At 41.8% G+C, this 20761-nt stretch overlaps 2 protein-coding genes across 6 annotated transcripts; both read left to right on the forward strand.

Moving 5' to 3' along the window:
• The first annotated feature begins 593 nt into the window (after positions 1-593).
• LOC115575619 (nuclear body protein SP140-like protein) lies at positions 594-10979 on the forward strand. Of its 5 annotated transcripts, none has more exons than XM_030407821.1 (16): positions 594-1351; positions 3054-3228; positions 4720-4941; positions 5099-5218; positions 5391-5524; positions 6568-6609; positions 6713-6752; positions 6850-6942; positions 7030-7158; positions 7236-7375; positions 8212-8280; positions 8476-8627; positions 8988-9105; positions 9194-9268; positions 9374-9517; positions 9636-10979. In XM_030407821.1, exons 1-16 carry the CDS (start codon positions 1208-1210, stop codon positions 9720-9722), a joined length of 1884 nt encoding a protein of 627 aa, XP_030263681.1. In that variant the 5' UTR covers positions 594-1207; the 3' UTR covers positions 9723-10979. The 5 variants fall into 5 exon arrangements, with proteins under 5 accessions (XP_030263681.1, XP_030263682.1, XP_030263679.1 ...); XM_030407822.1 differs by lacking the exon at positions 8988-9105 and adding an exon at positions 8819-8936 and having other exon boundaries at positions 595-1351; positions 6850-6933; XM_030407819.1 differs by lacking the exon at positions 8988-9105 and adding an exon at positions 8819-8936 and having other exon boundaries at positions 597-1351.
• Positions 10980-11216: 237 nt separating this feature from the next.
• LOC115575622 (GTPase IMAP family member 7-like) lies at positions 11217-20612 on the forward strand. Its single transcript, XM_030407827.1, has 2 exons — positions 11217-11517; positions 16565-20612. The coding sequence occupies exons 1-2, from the start codon at positions 11442-11444 to the stop codon at positions 17560-17562; spliced, it is 1074 nt and encodes a 357-aa protein (XP_030263687.1). The 5' UTR covers positions 11217-11441; the 3' UTR covers positions 17563-20612.
• The last annotated feature ends 149 nt before the right edge of the window (positions 20613-20761 follow it).

The raw sequence follows: 20761 nt of genomic DNA on the forward strand, positions 1-20761 counted from the left end.
AAACCCAGAGGTCAGTTAGCATCTTCCGGCTCCCTCGTCTCGTAGTCATCCGGTTTACCGTTAATTGCCTGACATAAGATCTGTGGTCACAACAGGCTCTAGATATTTACACCCTCTGCTCTTCAATTGAATTATAAACCTGTCAGGGACCTCATCTACTCACTGGTCCGTCTTTAGTAACTGCCCAACTCTAACTTCACAACTTGTAGCAGTCGCCCCCCTTCGTGGCCCAATTGTTGAAAAACGTGCGCTAAAGTGCCCTAATGAGAGCCAAAACGCGCGCTAAAGTGCCCTCCTGAGAGCCAAAAAAGCATGCCAAAGTGCCCTCTTGGTTGGCAAAACACACTAAACTGCCCCCTTGGCTGGTTAAAACATGATAAACTGCCCTCCTGGGAGCCAAAACACGCGCTAAAGTGCCCTCTTGGGAGCCAAAACACACACTAAAGTGCTCTCTTGGGAGCCAAAACGTACGCTAAAGTGCCCTCTTGGGAGCAAAACGTGCGCTAAAGTGCCCTTCTTTTCGCCCCTGCCCTTCAAAAAGTCTGCGCATGCCACTGCCTGTACGTGTCATGAACTTGTGTTCGCCACAGAGAATATGTTCACCGATAAAGTGTTCGCTCATGGGGGGAAAGTTGGGTCCTTGAATAGATTAATCGAGGACTATGATCTAGATCTGCTCGGTTAGGAAAGTGTCATGTGATGACTTTTGTTGTGGATTGGTGCTATACAAATAAAGATGGATTGATTGATCTCACACACATAAACAAGATGGAAGTGTGTGAAGAACTGAGCCTGGAGATAAAAACACAACTGTCCTCGTGCCACCTCATGTTCTGTTGACATCCAAACGGCACTAACCTCTGCCTCACACCTCTGACCGTTGAAGATGCAGAGGTGGATTCAGACAGTCGCTCTGTGGTGGGTGGTGACCTCTGCTGGCACTAACGCAGAACTGCAATCTACCAGCAGAAAAACAAATAGTTTCACTTTCCAAACGTCACAGAAGGAGGAACCGAGGGAACCTTTGTGATAGCCGCACCCCCCAAAGAGAGAAGCTCTGATCGGACACGGGAAGTAATACCTCGTGGTGAATGTTGTGATTTCTGACACAGTGCAGTAAACATTTCTCCACATCATACAGCGCCGTGGTGAAAATGCCGCATGACGGAAGCGAGTGAGTGCGCTGAGCCGTGCGCACTGACCGGAGATGGACCAGCTGCACGACCTGGAAACCGAGAAGCTGCTGCGCTTTCTCCACGTCAAGAAGACAGAACTGTCCTGCACGGAGAACCCGCTCACCCTCATCAGCCAGCTCAGGGACCACGACCTGATCCCAGAGGACAGGTACAAGGTGAGGCGCTGAGGTGGAAGCAGCGTTACGCATGTGTCAATAAACCTCCTCGCCTCCTCTTGCAGGCCCTGCTGTGGTGAAACGAGCACAGATTGGCTGACTGAGAGCAGTGGCTTGTGGGAAAACTATCTAAGTGTAGGCTTTGGGCCACTGTTGAATTATTTAAACGTACTTAGCCATGTATCAGAATTATCTTGGTTTTAAAACTCCTGAACAGAGAGCCAGGGCCGGATTAACCCAGTGGAGCGGTGCCCACTGCTCAGGACATGTTACACTACAAAAAATGCACTATATAGGCTGAGCACTAATATCTTACACGTGGAAGCAGATTTAAACTCCCTCTTCACGATGGGACATCAAGGTAATACGCAGGTGCTGCAAAACAGCAATTGCTGACTTTTTGGGCACTAGGGGGAAGCAGAAAGAAGCTTTAAACACTGTTGTTACCTTTTATGACAAACATGTTAGCCAACAGTTGCTTATTTACACATCCAGGAGCATGGAGCATTATTATTCAGTTAAAGCAATGTTGATGGCCTGAATATTCAGTCTGTCAGCTCTGTTTTTGGTCTTCACAGCATGGCTAAATGCTCTGTTAGTCAGTTAGCCGCTGATTTTTGTGTTTTTTGTCCATATGTCAGGGTTTTCATTGGCCCATTTGTGATCGGATCACCTTATTGGCTACAAAAATGCAGATGAAAGTCTACTCCATTACGATTTTAAAAGTTAAGCACCCCAAAAAATACTTTATTACAGTAATTTGAGTAGTTGGAATTAGCATTTTCCACCCCTGCAAATGACCAATGTCATGATCTTTTGACTGATCCAACTTTGCTCATAATTCACATTTCTAAGTTACTTGTGCAGATGCCAGGAGCTCCTTCACATTTTGGTGAACTATTATTTTTCAACGCTGTTGCTGAAACACATATTGTCTATGGCAGAAATAAATTCATCACTGTTAGAGAAGACATGCAATTTTTCGAGCGCAGCCATCTTTGAGACGTTAACTGCCCATGGCAACTTTTAAGCACCCAACCTGACCAGCCTGACCTGTGAAAGGGAGGACAGAAAGAGAGTTGGGATAAAGGTCATTCTAATTCAGAATTTAAAGCTGCTCCTGGCTGGTGGTGCAGAGAAATAAAGTGGACATAATGGGACTGTAGTGCCCATATCTTCACAGAGACCTGTCCCAACCAAGCCGTCCCGGGTCAATCTGTGGCGGAGCGTGTTCTGAACTGACAGAACACAGGACTACAGTTGGACGAGGAGAGGTGGACTCTGTGTTTACGTCATCGATGCTTGGTGCTCAAATTCAGCCAACGTTAATTGACAGTCTTGCCAAGCATATTATCATCATCATCACCTCCATCCTCATGCTGCTATTTATATTTAGAACGACACAAAATTTCAAAAAGACACTATGAAGTTATCTCCTAAATCACTTTATGTATGTTCTGTGTTTAATTTGTTATGCTGCCAGACACTGAACCAATCAAGTGGCCCAAAGCACAGTATTTATAAGCGGCTCAACTGTACAGTGTTGGTTAAAAATCAAATGAAATGAGATGTGAGCCACCTCAAGTATGTACTGACTTACCAAAACATATCACTATATCATTACCAAACTAATCATGACAGTTAAAAGTAGTATAGATTTTAGGTCAACTCTAATTCGCCTCATACTTTTGTGTGTGTGCAGAAGATGAAACGCATGAGGAGTAAAGACAAGATGAAGAAAGCTTTCTATGAAGCTCTGGACTGGCTGGAGAGAGAGCGATCGCAGCACATCAGACTGTTCTGGAGGTCCGTCTTCAAGGACGCCATCATGAAGCAGTACCCCACCCTGCAACTGCTGCACTACAGCCTCATGAACGGTCAGACTCTCCTTTTTTTTAATGGTCATCAGGGTGTTGGTGCTTAAAGCGAGGTTGGTGAGACTGTAGAAAGCAGCTAAAGAAAGCTTCACCTAAAAAATTCCCTCCTCCTCCAAAACCCGTGTTTGCGCGCCACCACACCGCACAGAATGCCTGTAAATCTCGCTTACCAGCTGTGAGATGTATTAGCGGCTAGTGCGCTATGTTCAACCCGCTCTCTAAGCTTTTTAGATTAATAGAAACATGAATTAACAAATCTGTTAAATGCTACAGTCATGTAAACAGAAGCAAAATCATGTCAATAGTGAACCTCAGCCTGAAAAGGCTAACATTTCCCAGCGCAACAATTACCCCCAGTGTATGCTTTATGCTAACATTAGCTATCAAGGGAGGCTTTCGCTGCTGCTGCAACTATGTACAGCTCAGGGACTTTGTGTTTTATGCTAACATTAGCTGCTACAGTGGTTTTCTGCCGCAGTAGCTCTTTTATTGGACTCGGAGGCTGTGTGCTTTGCACTACTGAATTACTCAGCTGCTAATGAGCAGGCTAAATGGCTATGTAGGCTACTGTAATTTCAGCAAATTGTTGTCATGGCTAACCATATCCATCTACCTCAAGTCTCACTTATGTCAGAAAACACATTACATTATCATACTGAACATTAGAAGAACATAGGTATTGTCAGTCCTTAGCGCTGTCAAGCCACCCTGCTGAAAAAAACAGGATAGACCAGCACCATTTCCATGCTGGTTAGTGCTGGTTTGGTGCTGGTTTAGCTGGTGGACCAGCATGAAGAAGCCGGTCCACCAGCAAGGTCCCATTAATTATGATGGCCTACCAGCATAGTCTTGCTGGTGATGTTGCTGAGGAAGCTGGTCTCCAGCATCCAATTACCAGCATCCCATGCTGGTGCTAGTATGCTGGTCACCAGCATCCCATGCACCAGCATGGAAAGTTCCCTGCCCATGCTGGCAGGGAATACCTGTGCCTGAGTCCTGTTTAATCAGCATCTGATTTGCCACACCTGTCAGCTGGATGGCTTATTTTATTGGATTTTAACAAATGTGTGCTCAACATCTGAAAGAGGAAATTATTTTGTGTACATACAAAAGTAAAACTTTATAAAATTGTTAACTTAAACTTGTGAGAGAAATGGAAGCAACAAACAAAGTGTTGCATTTATAGTGCAGTTTGTTTCGGGCATCAACATACCAGGACCAGCATGGGATGCTGGTCACCAGCATACCAGCACCAAAAACACAACATATGCTGGTCTATGCTGCTTTTCCAGCAGGGTAGTCTGCTAGTATTGGAACATTTTGGCTGCCATTTCTCTGCCATTCTTGTGCCTCGTAGAATCACAATAGCTTTAGCAATACATCCATAGCCTTGTGGAAGACAGTGTGGATAAGTACATAAGGCATGTTCTCATTCCTTCACTGGGTCCTTGATATTTGTCAATGTATCCATGGCCATGAATCTCATTGCAGGGTCTTTTGAATCTGACATACAACTGCCTGAGAAGGTGGAAAAGGAAGACACTGACAAAAGGAAAGGGAAGGAGTCTTCAGAGGACGAGGAGGGAGAGGTGAAGAAAGCTAACTCTGGAAAGAGAAAGAGAAAACAGAACAGGAAGATCGTGTCTGATGAAGAGGAAGAGCAGGCCGGTCCATCGTCTCCTGTGAAGAAAAAATCTAAGAAAATCTGCTTCTGTAAGTCACCTCTCACTGATGCTTCACTGTGCACTCTACTTATTTTGTCATCCAGTCAACATATCAGGGTAATTTTTTATACAATACTTTAACTGGTGTGGACTTGTGGATACAATAAAAACAGTTTCTCAGTCAAACTTCTTTTTTGATTTTACAGCTTCTCCCCTGAAGAAGGGAGAGAAGAGCGAAATTTGGACCTGGGCCTTCTTTAAGTCCCAGCTGCTTGTGACCTGTGGACGCCAGGAGGGGACACTGTACAGAGACAAACTGGCTAAAGGTAACCGTAGTAAAAGTATCTAACTATAGAAGATAAATATCTTTTCATTTTATGATGTCACTCGTATACATTTTTTATATAGAAACAAGTAAAAACTTAAGATATATTGGCCCTGAAAGTGTCTTTGTTAAAGCTATGTAAATAGAAATTTCCATTTCTCTGACTGTTTCAGGGGAGAAGTGCATTATGGTCAATAAAGAGTGGTTCACTCCCGCTGAATTTGAGGAGCTTGCAGGGAAGAGGAGCTCGAGGAACTGGAGGAAGAGCATCCGATGTAAGGGCACCCCCCTGGGTAAACTCATACAGGTGTGTGGAAACGGGATTTTTATTCTATGGAACAAGACTGTGTGACACATAATGAGTTCTCCACAACACATTCCTGGAAATGTTTGACTATGAGAGCCTTGTTGGGAACGGCTTTTTTTCCACTGAAACTCTTGAGAGCTTTTAATTGGAAACAGATTCAGTAAGTGTTGAGATTGTATCGACAGCGTTATACAGTAACTGAAAGCTGTTAACATTCCTGGAAATGTATGTAAAAGTAAACACCTATCACAGTCCAAAGCTGTTGTTGAACCATTTGGAGTACTGACATTCGATGTGCTGTCAGAAGCTGTCAGTGATCTATAGGAGTTTAAGCGCACCAAATTACTTATTTGTTTTCCTCGCCTAAATTTTTTTAAATCAAACATTAGCCTGCAGATAACCACATCCTAAAAGGTCCATCTTAAAATGTCCAAGTTCAAATTTAATCACAACGTTGGGACAGACTTCTTTTTTTCCTTATTGACACAGTAACTTTATGCATATGATATAGTCAAAAACAAGTTCTTAGGTGGAAAAACAGCCTTTTCCAAAGATCATAAAGCATAAATTTCAGCTGTAAGGCTTTGAAAAAAACAATATAAACTAGATATTACTGGATTTAGAATCTCATTGGCTACATGGTGCACCAACCATCTGGAGGCTGGCATGTGAGTGGCTCAGGAGAGAGGAGGAAGACGCTTGTCTACACTATCACTCATTGGCTGTTGTACGCGCAAGGGCGGGCATAGAAGCTTCTATCTGGTTCAGTAAGCTGTCAGTCAAACGGCTGATGCTCAGGTTCTAGCTGGTGTAGAGGGACAAGGGTGTCTTCTGCAAAATGAGAGGTTAAAAGCATGAGAAAGCATCTGAAAATCACAGGTTTCTGTTTTTGTCACCATTTAGGGGGCAAGTGGGAGCAGTATGAAAGGATTGTGGCATGTAACATTGACAGCGTGACTTGCACCAGCTTGTTACTGATGATAGGACTAAAAAAATGTTTTTTCTTTGAAGTAATTTTCTTTTCTTTTGCACTTTCATTGCAGGAAGGTCACCTGAAATCAGTGAGGTACAGAGGGTCTAAAACGGTAAGACTGAGAACTGGTGAAAATACATAAAAAAAATCTGTTCTTGCTCTGTAGTATATCTTCTTGTTTCTTGGTTAATCTGATCTGATTCTGCTCCTGTTAGGCCAAGAAATCACTGTTCCCATCTGAGGATTTAAACACAGGTCTGTTGATTTGGTAGAAAAACACTGATTTGACAAAACTTAATAGGTGTCTATGAAATGTACTATTAATTAAGTCAAACAATTGTAACTTTTACAGTGTCGGAGGATGAAGATGATGAAGATGAAAATGAGGAGAGTGACCAAGACAATGAAGACCAGGATTCATCAAGCAGCAGAGAAGGTGGCACAGGTGCTGGTTTCTACAAACTGATGTCCAGGATTGAATTATACTCATGCTAACAGTGATATGAACGACTTTGTGACGTTTCCATCACAGATGAAGAGGAAGAGACGGAGGAACAGACCGAGCAGCAGTCAGAGGCCCGCCATGACAGCGGCAGGAAAGTGTTCAACGTGACATGTGGAGCTTTAACCGGGACCTTACATAAACATCGATTTGCATCAGGTAGCTTCATATCGCTCTACACACGAAAAAAGCTAAATATGTTTACAAATTGTGTCTAAATTTTCCGTCACCACCAGGGTATCGTGGGAAGAGTATCCGGACTGAGACGAGCTGGATGACCCCGGTGGAGTTTGCGAAGTTGGCGTCAGGTCAGGCAGACTCCTGCTGGAGGAAAGATATTCGGTGGGAAGGGAAACCACTCGGTGTCCTAACAGAGGTAATTGTGAGTGTGTGGTGATCTTGAATTGTGAACTTCGGGGCCAGTGTGCATCATGTAATTACACCACTATGTCAAATTTAAGGCTTTAAGCTCTTCCTGGGGGCTTGGTGTCAGCCTGTTGTTTTAACTCCCTGATGATGTCTTAGGCTCAGGTATTGTGGGGCTATAAATAGACCTTTGAGAGGGGAGGTCACCTGGAGTTGTCCCTGCTCCCTGAGATGCCGCAGACCTCTCCTGTGTGTTTTTGGACTCTGTTCACGCTGATATCGCCTCCTAAAAAATTACATTAATTTTGATAGAAAGCGAAGATGTATAAGGTGCGATATGCAAGAATTATTATTATTTCAAACGCATTCAAACTAAATAAAGTGTGAAGAAAAAACAGTGCTGACACTACGTCAAAGATATCTATATATGGAGTGGAAGAGATAGATGCCAAAGTTAGCATGCTAACCAGCTGAACCTCTCCCTCCTAGCGTTTCAAAGCTCCCAAGCTATCAGTGAAAACAACAACACTTACCCGATAGTCCAGCTAGCTGCACGGCTAGCTGAGCTAGAAAGCTAACAGTAGCTAGTCTGTATAAAAACAATACAATTAGCCGCAGTTATTTTGGTGATAAGCTGCTGATATGTTAATCGATCATATGGCTTCAAGGTGGCCAATTTGTAGGGATTGCACCTTTAAACAATCTTAGACTAATTAGGCCTCAATCAGCGTAACTTTTTTATTTGGAAGTCAGGCCCCTACAGTGTCTGCTTTGAAGAATTCTGGTCTCGGGACGATTGTAGAGAGGGCACCCCTAAACTAAACTTTAAAAACATGTCTATTTCAGGCTAAAATCTTGGCGATCCACTCACTGCGGTGTCCCTGCACACGTTGTAGCCCAGATAGTAAAGACCTGGTGAGTTTGTTTCAGACAAGCAGCCATTCCTCATTCTGCATTCATCTTTTGCCTTAAGAGTGATGTGCACACCTTGTGTCTGTCTCTTACAGCTACAGTGCAAATGTGAATGTAGGTCTCTGAAAACGAGGGACCTTCTCCTCTCAGATCCAACGTGTAAGTGTAACAGAGTTGGTGTCCTGTCCGTCTCGGCAGGAGAATCAGAAAAACGACGATGTGTGTTGCATCTGTAAAAGTGAGGGACAAGAAGAAGAAGAAGAAGAAGAAGAGTTGGTGATGTGCGACCGCTGTCCTCGCTCCTTCCACCAGAAGTGTCACCTGCCTCATGTGGAGGAGGCTGTTTTAGGGTGAGCTTAATGAGTTAATTAAGCCGTTTCATGTGCACGATACCAGTCGTGTTTCAAGCTTTACATGTTTTAATGAAAAAGGAAAGAGGTTTTGTATTTTAAAATTGTGCGAGCGTGCTGCATCCGTCTTTAAGAGCTAACATCGTAATGCATGTAGCCTAATCCGCTTTATTTTGTCTGGGTGTGAACAGGGACAGTAGTCCGTGGGTGTGTACGCTCTGTGAATACAGAACCGGTCCAGAGTGCTATTATCAGGATGAGATGACACAGGAAGCAGTCGTGTCCCGCCAGATAACACATCACATGCTGGTGAGCACGCCGTGTGACTCTTTTTGTCTTTACATGTGTGTGTGTAAACAGGGACAGTACTCTCTGGATGTGCACGTTCTGTGTATTTGGAAGCAATCGAGGGTGCTATTACCGGGACGAGCTGACAGGAGAGGCAGCTTTGTCTCGGCAAATCTCACAACACATGCTGGTGAGCACACTGTGCGACTTTTTTTGTCTTGGCGTCACGATGCCTGTCTCACACTGCCGTCTCTCTTCTTCTCTTCTTACATCAACAGGAGTGTCAGTATCTCCTCCTGAGACTCTGCTGCGCTGATGAGGAACAAACATTTGCGAAAGACCCAAACCTCTACGTGAGTCTTTGTCTTCGCTATTGGCACACAGATGAAGTGCTCCTAATTATCTGTGTCTAAGATTGAACGTTGATTATTCGGTCAGTCCTGTTTTTACTCCCACAGTTGTCGGACTACTCCTCTGTGATCGAGACTCCGATGTGGCTGGGCAGTGTAGCGGACAAACTGCAGAAGCAGCTCTACCAGACTGTTGGAGAGTTTGTGTCCGACGTCCAGCTCGTTTTCACCAACTGCGCTTCATACAACCGAGTAAGAAACCGTGTCATTAAAACCTCCACATACTACAGAGGTTTTCATTGTAAATTAAATATCAAAAAATCCTTTATTTGTTTAGTAAAGTGACACTGACTGTGATGTTGTGTTGCAGGAGGACGCTGAAATCCTCGCCACGGGCAACAGACTCAAGGAGTTATTTGACAGAGAATTTAAGAACGTGTTCAACATCAGTGAATAATCCGTTTTCAATCTCTACTGGGAACACTTTTAAAAGTGTGTAAATGTTGGGAATTACAGCCTTGTGCTAAATGGGTTTATTATTTGTTTGTTTTTTACACATCCTTTTTATGTGGTTGTCGGGACACTGTGTTCTTTTAGAGATGAAATTCAATCTCAGAATTTTAATATTTGCCAAGAACACTGTTGGAAGCTAGAGATGTGGCGGGGTCCGCCACATATAAACAAAGTAAAACAGTATGAAACGATCGTGCCCTTTAATGTCAATTTATTTATTCAATTTTTCACACTTAAAACATTTTTTTTATTTTGTTTGTTAGGGCATAAAAAAAAAATAAAAAAAATCGGTCAATGAAGATCTTTCTCTTTGATTAAAATTTCTTCCCCAAACTACATAGTGCACCTTTAAAATATCTCAATTGCTCAATGACTAACATTTTGTATGAAAATTAAAGTGTTATCATAGAGGTCACACTTTACAGAAGTTAGCAATTTTTATAACATTTAGGTATTTCAGGTATTATGTCAGGAAAACAGTTGTATGAAGCCTCTTTTTTTGGCCTCAGAGGGAGCTGCACAACATCTGGTCAACTGCCTCAAGTGACGTCACTTAAGTCTGAAGCTTACAATTTTGAAAAGGGTGCAGACTTGAAGTTAGCCTACCAGACCTCTTTAGACCACTCATCATCTCTGCTTGAGGCTAGCAGCTCAAGGCTACGTTAGTTTCTATTAGTATTGCACACCTGACTTAAATGACCACACTGTTGCCGGACGAGTTACAATGTGTAAATGTGTTGCTCTGGCCCTTATCCACCACATGACAATACATTCCACTATATTATAATTTTACCACCATGTATTCAAAAAGTAGATCTTTATTATTGTCTACTCATCAAAGGTACATTATAAACTAGTCTCTTATACAGTGTTTTACACTGGAAGCAAAGCATTCAGTTTTTTTTTTTTATATAAATGTTTAAATGTTGTGTAAAAAGTCATTTCCTCCCAACATGTTTTATTGTCATGTGTTTTTCTGATGAAAATACAACATGTATTTGTATAAAGTGTCAGGCATCAGTATTTCCACATGACTAAAAAAAGTGGTTTTCTTCTGCTCTCTCTTCCTGTCTGGCTCTTTCTGATCTGTTGTCTGTGGATGGCTTAAGGCAAAAACTGTGGTCCTGTCTTTTCTTATGTCCCCCTGTGAGAACATCTTTATAATCAGTAAAATGTTTTGGCCACCAGATGGCAGTCTTTATCAGTAGAAGTTTTTATGCCTCCAAAGTTGTAAAAAGTTGTATAATCCCAAAGTGTCCCTGTGTTTTCATCAGCTGTGGGACCGTCAAAATTCACCAGTGGTTTAAAGGTTGTCAGATTTAAATTAATTCACTGCAGTGAGACACAGCACACAGTATAACATGTGACTTTGATTTGGTTTCCACCATTTAACAACCCAACCAGTTAAGTTACACTGTGCTTTAGTGTCAACAATCATTCCCTGGAAGGACAATGGGCCTGAACCTTTACACCTCTTCACTGACGAGACTTTGATCTGTTGAGCAACCGTCCTGCCCACATAACAATTCTTGTGCATGCTTTCACTTTCATTCTACAGCAGGACCGGGAAGAGCTGAACAGCAAACACACTTTCTTAAGAGCAGTCAGACTTGACCTGTTTCTGAGAAACTTCTTTGAACTCTTTAAACATTTTTACAAAAATATGGTAGTTGACAGCCAGGGTGACAACAAAGCGCCTGGTGGCGATGCTGGAGCAGAGGAGCAGGATCCAGAGAAAAGTGAGTATGAAGGTGACCTCGTAATGCTTCGAACTTTTAGTTTTTCTGTGTTTGGCTGCGATAAAAGAGACAAATGCTTAAAGATTTCAAATCAACTGAACTGTGTTTCAAAGGACTGTACTTTAGTTTTACGTGACTACTAACAACTGTGTTACTCATCACTGGAGTTTTTAAATCACATGCCTCACTTTGTAAGCACATGTTGAGCAGCTGCAGGCACAGGAAACAGATGTGGCGTAGCTGAGTGTTTAGCTGCGGCGTTTTTACATGACTCGCCCTATAAGACAACTCTGATGGCAAACTAATGAAAGGCATGAGGCCTACTCTTCCCTGCTCACCAGCTGCTGTCACGTCCTATTTTTGTTTCAGTCATACTGCAGCAACATTTTATTTACTCTTCGCTGACATTACTCTTCCTCGCTTCTTAGAGTATAGAAACAGCTAAGAACACAGATAAACACAGATAAACAGATAAACATGTAGGTCATTGTTACACTCCCCTCTGTAAATGGGTCAGAGTTGTCCCGATAGGTCTGTTTGAATTCCACACAAAGATTGGAAGTGTAATTCGTTAGAAAAACAACAACACATATTTTAAAAGACAAAGAGTGACAACAGAAGACAGCCATAGTAGTAGTCAGGCCAGCTGACAGTCTTGCCTGGGCCCAGGACAAGATAATATTAGATGGGCCCCCGCGCCCAAATCTCTCCTTTTCCCTTGCTCTTCCTATCCTCTGCTCTTCCTATCCTCTGCTCTGGCTGAAATTAAATGTGTGATCAGTCTCTGATCCATTCTGAACTAGATTTAAAACCTACACGAAGTATGAAAAAGTACAGAAAAATGCTGTCCCAGAATTACTTTAAAAAATAACTACAGTTATTGCCATTCACAAAGCAGCTCAAACAATGAGGAATGGAGTGAGTGTTTGTGTGTGTGTGTGTGTGTGTGTGTGTGTGTCAGGGTTATTATAGTTTGAACATCTTCATTTGTTTTTATTTTAATTTAGTTTTTCAGTTTAGTTTTAATTTGTTTACAAGTGATTTAAGTAGTTTTAGTTTAGTTTTTATCTAGGAATTTAATTTTAGTTAACTATAATAACCCTCCACGCGCGCACACACACGCACACAGTGTTCAAAATCAGGTCGAGCAGAACTGGATGAACTTGGACCGGGAACTGGTGACAAAGGCGTACAGAAGTGTGTGATTACGTGACTTCACTGGAGACTTTTAGAAGCTAACTGGTGTTTTTCTGATTTTGTGTGACACCTGCGCTTTCACACCGAGTGTGCCCAATCTGAGGGTCGTCTGGCAGATTATGCTGTCTAAATCTTTCCGGAAATGGCGAAGTGTACGCCGATAAATTCCGACCGCGCTGTTGGCAAAATGCCACTTAGGTTCCTGATACTTAAGACAGAAGAACACACGGAGCTGACTGTGAATCTCGGTTTCCTCCAAACATAATACACGATGTCGGAAGCGGCAAATGAACGTACATATTTAAGACCAAATTAAATGTAATTTAAGACCTATATGCAAAATATGGACGTATTTAAGGCCTAAAATTGAGACTGTCAAATGTAAGACTTTTTAAGACTCCGTGGAAACTCTGTCTCTCTCACCGGCAACCTGACTCCTTCCCTCCCGCATCACTCTCTCTGTCACCTGACTGCAGCTGGAGCTCTCTCCTCTCTGTCTCATCCTCTCTGACGGAGCTACCAAACGCAACTGTTTCTGTCAAAGATAACGTGTTGTGTCGGGCTTTTATACAAGCTATTGGACGTTAACATTAGAGCTGGCCTGTTTATTTTTTTAATTATTCCATAATTTATTGAGGGCCCAGTTCTGGGCCCCCCCATACCCTGGGCCTGGGACAGCAGACCCGTTTGTCCCCCCCTATCGGCGGGCGTGGTAGTAGTTCTCGTATATGGCCCATGTGGATGACTTGGGTTGATAGTTAAGGCCGGCCTTCCAGTTGGTCTCTGATGTGTGATCTAACTTGCTCCTTAATGAGCTGTGATGATGTCATTATAGTCCAATAGCCCCATCTATTATTCCGCATCGAACCTTTTCAGCTGTGTATCTGAAAGCCATATCAACAGAACGGAACGGCACATCAACATGCACAAATACACAATCACAGATCTGTTAAATTAACAGTTTACCATCAATTCATATTAAGATTTTATTAAAGGTGCACGTATCATGAAATTACTAAAAAAGCAAATGTTACAGGAAGAGTCTATCTCCGTAAATGATGGTACTTTGCTGCTAAGCTAAGAGGCTAAGCGACTCAATTATGTCAACACAACTACGGTAGCTAATAATTACGTCAGAAGTTATAAAGTAGGCTAATATGATGTTAATAGTCTAAGTGCAAACTGTAGAATATATGTTAGAAAGTTACGTTAGAAAGGTGTTATTGATTCAGCCCCAAAGTGTGGCATTCCATCAGCCCTTACATTGCATTCACAACAGAAACATTGCAGTCAACATTGCTACAACTAGCTAATGTAAACATTAATAACGCTGGCTAGCTGATGGTTGCTAAAACTAGCTTACATTAATGTTGCTAATGTCAGCTAGGGCTGGGCGATATATCGATATAAAACTTATATCGATATATTTTTTAAATGTGATATGGAATTAGACCATATCGCATACATCGATATAGTTCAAATTTACGCTGTGATCCTTGCTCCTTCATGCACAGAGAGGAGAGGGGCTGGAACAGACACTCCGGTACTCTTCAACAAACACTTCGGTGGCCGCTGTTGCCCCGCACTTTGGCCTTGATGCCACGTGAAAAAAAATCATCGCACGGCCACCGGTCAGCGTAGCGAGCTTGTCTTGAATTACAGCCACCTGAATGCACAGTAGTCACTCACAGTAACTTCAGTGAGTTCTTGCGGTTAGCGCAGGTGGAGTCTCATCATCACGATGATCTCACGTGAAAGCCTCTCACACAGCAGCAGCGTCTCAAAACAGAAGAACGAAACTTACAGCACAGCGAGCGAGCGCAGCCGGTTTTGACATGATACGTAACTGACTTATGTGGTAGGATTTAGTCCGGTAAAGTTGGAAATATATTTCAATAACTCATAAGTGAAACCTTGTTAAAACACAACTGACGGCTCTTTACTACCGTAGTGAGGAAGACAACGAGCTACAACCGTATTTTCATCTAAAGGAGCGTCTGGACATTAACTCTGGTCTGTATGGTCAGCCAGCTGTGAGACGAGGGCGCAGGGACCGTCTACAAAGTGCAACACTGAAAAGAGAAACTACAAAAAATATTCAATAACTTCACTATTATTCAGAGTGTAGTGTCGCCAAAATCACTCCACACATCAGTGGTCTCCTGCTGGTTATTCTATAATTTTTTTGTTTTGAAAAAATGTGCTTTGCCATAATTTTGGGGAATTTCTATTTGGGAGAAATATTCAGTAACACTAATATTCAGTGTAGTGTCACAAAACTCACCTCACCCTAACCCTACTTAACAAAAACTGTTTTGTAATGTAACATTAACTTGATATTGGTATTTAAAAAATGTTTTAATACATAATCCATGTCTTTTTATAAATTGGGATGTTATGGTATCAGTCTGAAAGTAAATCAACACATTTTACTCAGTGGTCTTTGTGCCCTGTCATGTGGCCTTGGTGCCCCTGACAAAAAAAAAGTGAAGCCCAAATGGACTTAACGAAATTCCCACCCACATGTCATATTTGGCTTAGATTTTTACTGAACATTTGCTCTCACTTTGCATAAAAATATCGGGATATATATCGTATATCGATATTCAGCCTAAATATATCGGGATATGACTATTAGTCCATATCGCCCAGCCCTAATGTCAGCTGGCTAGGGCAGGACAATATGTTGGGCGCAGACCGTAGAACTCTTTAGCTGTGTTTTTTTCCACCAACTGGCAGCTACCGGACTCCTGATGCTGACAGAACACAGGCACCACCTAATACCAATGGTGTTATACTATTGGCTGTCAAACCTAGTTAGTTTAACTGGAACCAGCTGTCAGAATTCTTACACAGAGATAACCAAAACCATCCTTTTGGATCCGGCAAAATATTTAACTTAAGTCACATCATAATAATGTTTTTAAGTGAAAGAGATACATCTATACTATATTTGGATATATAAATGATTTGTCTACAGAAATGTTTTCAATATGACCTTTAACTAAGACTTACAATGTTGAGGAAGGTTTTGAGGTTATGTCAAATAGGCTACCTATAGCCTTTGTGTTGTGTTGCAAAGACGTCCACTGAAGTTTGCATGCTAATCAGCTAGCCCCTTCGTCTGTCAGCGGCTTTTTATAATTGTAAAATTTAAAAATGAAATTATGTTTTTAGTTCGTGTGCTGGGCATTAATGTAGAGGAAGTGTGACTGCTAATGGAACTCTCTGGAGTCTGCTTGTGAGGAATTTTAGTATCAAGGTGCAGAGTGTTGTACTCAAAGCCATAGTGTTAAGTTTTCCAATCCAGATTCATGAACACTGAGTGAAGGGCAGTAGATATGGCATCGTCTTTAGATCTGTTCGTTCTAAAAGCATAATGGTGAGGGTCCTATACGTCATAACAAAGAGAGATAACCTAGCCCACTTCGCTCATAACCTTTTGGCTCAGCTATTGACTTTATGGTCCCTGTGATAACTTGCACAAATTATGGCCACAACTTTGGATGACATATAAAGCTAATATCAGCCTGTCGGGATATACAAAGAGTGTTAAGTTAGAAATTGACAAACAGAAATGCCAAACATGGGATTAGAAATGGTGTCACAGTTACGCACTTTGTCCACAGAGAGTTCTGACAAGTTCACACAGTAAAACGTTCAGTGCAGTATCGTGGTCATAACTGTACTTTCAAATGTATCGGTCTCAAAACGGTTGTGCTGTGAAGTAACCATCAAATGTAGAACTTCGAAGCAAATATGAGAAACTAGAACGATTGTGGTCAAGTTTCAGCATTTAAGGAACAAAACTGTTGTGTAGTAAAATGTTTCCTCCTTGTCACGTTCACAGAGCCCTTGAGGATCATGCTTCTTGGGAAGTGCGGAGCAGGCAAGAGCTCGAGCGGGAACACCATCCTCGGGCGACATGTGTTCAAATCCGACATGAAGCTGGGGCGAGTCACTCGGTTCTGTGAAAGGGAGGACGAGACTGTTAGGGCTGTGCCCATTGATGCGGGGAAGAATTTTAAGGACGTGCCCGTCGCTGTGATCGACACACCCGGCTTTTTTGAGAAAGACCGCAACAACAACCTAAATGTGCAAGAGGTTCTGAAGAGTGTCACACTGCAGGAAGACGGACCTCACGCCTTTGTGCTTGTGGTTCCTATAGCACGGATGACTCAGGAAGATCAAGATACCAACGCACTGATTGAAACGATGTTTGGACCAAGAGTGTGGCACTACACCATCGTGCTGTTCACCCACGGTGATCTTCTGAATGAAAGTACGATAAATGACGTCATCACTGAGAGTGACGACAACCTCCGCAACTTCATACGCAAGTGTGGCGGCGGCTTCCACGTCTTCAACAACAAGAACTCGCAAGACCAGGACCAGGTGACCAGCTTCATAGCAAAAATCCAGACCATGATGGCCCTGAACGGAGGGCGTTGTTATGGCGCAGATCTGTATCCCAAAGAGGAGAAGAAGATTAGAGAGAGACAGATCAGCATCCTGACAGAGAGAGCTAATGAGATCAGCCGCAAGGAGAAAGGGCTGGAGGAGCATTACAAGGGGGAAGAGCTGGAGAAGCAGAGGAAAGCTGTGGTGAGGAAAATAGAGACTGAAGCGAGACTGGCTGCAGAGAAGGAGACCAAGAGGAACTCCAAGATTTGGAAAATTTTGGGATACATCCTGCTGATTGTGGGGATATGTCTGGCAGTAGGGCTTCAAAGTTTGTGGCCTATAGTGGTGATCGTCTTTTCTTTGCTTTGGATTTTCTCTGAGGAGTTAACATCTATTTCAGAAAAAATACCTAGGCCTCATGAGAAAAATAAGAAAAATGAATAGGTGTGTATTGAGATACTGAAGCATCGTTAGTAATTATTCATCTATTACTCAAGTCTTCATTGGATGGTCAATTAATGAAATGGGTTTCAGATAAATTGTTTAGAAAACATGTTTTTGAAATGAATTGATCCAACAACGGAAAACAGTGATTCAGAATTTACAGCGTTGTTGTTTTCTCAGACTTAATCAACTCCAATGTAACTGTTAAACTTGTTAATAAGGTATACTGTGTTTCAAGTGGTATTTAATGATGTTTAATCATAAATAAGTCTAGAAATAATTTTTTTAAAAAATGGTTTACTCTAGGAATTTCTCTGTATAATGATGTAGACTTTATGGTCAATGTAAATGGAATGCATAAAACGGAAAGAAAGAAAGAAAGAAATAAGGAAAATTCATAGTTTTCCTGTGACATCACACTCACAGGGGAAAGCCCCCTTGCCATCCGTCAGCTTAGGAAACAAGTGCTGAATCAATATCTAGTGTTACTTAATCAGTATTGACCTTTGCTTTTACAATGAAGAACTTCTTGTTCTTCACCTCCCAAACGGTGGCATTATCTACCAGTCTAGATGTAAAATACAAATAACTGACTGTACTATTAAAAGCTTTCATTCTGGCAGTAGTATAGGGTGAGGGATTCTTCACATGAACGAGCTCTGCTGCTTTTTACAGCTGAAATACCGCAGAGGGTGCTGTATATAGATCGCAAGTGCCCAACACATGCAATTTATGTTCATATTGTTCCTTTTCTACGGTTGTCAGTTGATTTAGATAACTGCAAAGGGAAATGTACCAGCTTTTGCCGTGTCTTTATGGAAAGTCTGGTGTGAGCAGCCGTCTAGATCTATTGTTTTGCCCTCTAGGTCAGCGCGGGTCATGTGACTGAAAACTATGAATAGTGCTCCTAATTTTCACAATTCTGTTCAATGACAATAAAGCCTTTCTATTCTATTCTCCGATAATTTTATTTTGATTATATCAGGCTGTTATCTCACAGTCCTCCACCGTGCCAGTGACAGTGATGGTTTGAAAAAAGTAAAAATGTGTTTATAAACAAAGCAGTCTAAGATGTTTCCGTGACGCAGACAGGCTGAGAGAAGCAGCTACCAGATCGCTGACAGGCAGGAGATGCCAGAGGAAGAGAGAGTGGACCAATTCTGGGCCATGTGAGAGAAAGACGAGGGGTTGGGCCAACTGGCAGTCCTCATGAAAGCAATTCTCTGCATCCCCCAAATGTCTCCTCAGAGAAAACCCTCAGAATGATTAAAAAAATTGTCCAAAAAAATGCAGACAATGGCAGCCTCTATTCTGTTTCATCCTACAAAAGCCACCGTGGAAACAGTGGCTACGAATACGCTCCAACTCTGAGAGCTGCTAAGTCAGCTACCTGTAATTACAACTGTGTGAGTGAAAGACACCTGCATGAGAAAATATTGCAAACAACCTTTTAGATCCCCTTTTGTTTAAAGGAATGAATTCTGTTTGTATCCTGATGGCCCAGTTGCTGCTGCGCTCATTTTGTTAAAATAAAGTTTCAACAAAATAGTTTCTGACCTTTGTAAAGATGTTCTAATTTTCCTTATAGAAGATGGGTAATGGATGCTAAGGTAGCAAGTTTTGGTGTGGATACAAGTGCTTAAATAGTTTGTGATGGTCAACAGTGAAATGATGTAAATGTATTGTCATACCCAGAGTGACAGAAGTTGAAAAAAATGTTCATTATTTGAAGTAACAACAGTAACAAATGACAGTTTTTGTTTTCTGCTGGAATAATATCACCAAACAACAGTGGGATGTTTTTCACAAGACACAGTGTCTGAATAGAATTCAAACCAACGCCATTGTCGGCACTCTCCAAAATAATCTCTGTGGGATGTTGTTTTTTTTTTCATTCTAAAATTCCATAATCAAAACCATAAATCCTGGAAAGCAAGTCCTGTTCTGACATAAAGTGTTATGATATCCAAGAAAGGAATTTAATCTCATCCTGAGCTACACCCTCAAGAAGATCATGCATTATATCAAATGAGTAATTATTACCAACATGGAAATAGTTCAGTGAATTAAGTGTAGTATTCTTTTTCAAACCAAGTCACGAAGAATGACCTTAATGATTCTCAAACAGCATACAGCGAGGATGATCCATCCTCTGTGATCCAAGACATCAGGGCACTGGTCATCCTGTCAGTCAGACCATCACAGGGAGTTCAATCCAGTCAGCTGCAGTGGAATTGAAAAAGCTCAGATTTCACAACATTTCAAATGTTTTAAACTACCTGCACAGCTAACTGAGCTAATTAGTCAAGGGCAGCTACAGTTAGCAGCAGTAAGCTGTTACTCTGGTGATACGCTGCCCCCCATTTGTTTTGAGCATGAATTTGACAGCTGGACAATTCTCACATATTACACCTTTAAAATGTTGACTAATAAATCAGGCATTTTCAGCTTATTGCAGGTATAAGCTATTGATTTGTCTAACAACAACTTCTGATGCTGAACTCTAGTGCATCTTTTTCACAAAACAAGGACTGTGGATTTTGCCCTGAGGATTTGAGGCCGCTGCAAACTTTTTTTTTTTAAATGTTGTTTACTTTACTTTTACTTACTCTGAATTCTGAGATGAAAAATAAACAACAACAAAATCAGAATAGTGACAAAGTGGTCCTAATCCTGACTTGCTTCAGCATATATTCTGTATATTTTATGGTTGGTTTTTTTAGTGACTGTAAAATGGAATGTGAAAGAAAGAAAAAAAGAAAGAATTGTCATGCATTGTGTGGCTCCTCACAGCCCTCTGGTGTTCAGCTGCAGTCGGCTGAAGCTCACTGTGGTGACTCAATGGTTTTGGCGGGTGTGGAGATGTCTCCCTCTCTAACTTTCAGTTTCATTTCGTCTGTTGAGGGACAGAGAGGTAAGACGCTGCTTTGTGACTACCGCTATGATTATTAAGGTGACATTTGAACAAAATACGATGTTGTTATGATGGCTTCATGCAGTTCTGTGAAATAACTGTAGGCCTGTATGGGGATAATAAACAGATATGATTACATAATGCTCCGTGTTTGCGGAACTGTGTTTGCTTGGCTTGGATCCACACCTTTGAAAACGAAGTGAGTGATATCAGACAGATTTCTGTAGTAAGAAGTTCAAGTTTCTTGCCATTTAGACATGAACCACAGGGATCTGCCTGTACCAC

The sequence above is a fragment of the Sparus aurata genome, chromosome 23 (assembly GCF_900880675.1).
Source record: "Sparus aurata chromosome 23, fSpaAur1.1, whole genome shotgun sequence".
Classification (NCBI taxonomy): Eukaryota; Metazoa; Chordata; class Actinopteri; order Spariformes; family Sparidae; genus Sparus; species Sparus aurata.

Coding starts and splice junctions, on each gene's coding strand:
- LOC115575619 (XM_030407821.1), top strand. CDS start 1,208: ATGGACCAGCTGCACGACCTGGAAACCGAGAAGCTGCTGCGCTTTCTC. Junction 1,352..3,053: donor TCCCAGAGGACAGGTACAAG/GTGAGGCGCTGA, acceptor GTGTGTGTGCAG/AAGATGAAACGCATGAGGAG. Junction 6,943..7,029: donor CAGCAGAGAAGGTGGCACAG/GTGCTGGTTTCT, acceptor TTTCCATCACAG/ATGAAGAGGAAGAGACGGAG.
- LOC115575622 (XM_030407827.1), top strand. CDS start 11,442: ATGGTAGTTGACAGCCAGGGTGACAACAAAGCGCCTGGTGGCGATGCT. Junction 11,518..16,564: donor GGAGCAGGATCCAGAGAAAA/GTGAGTATGAAG, acceptor TCACGTTCACAG/AGCCCTTGAGGATCATGCTT.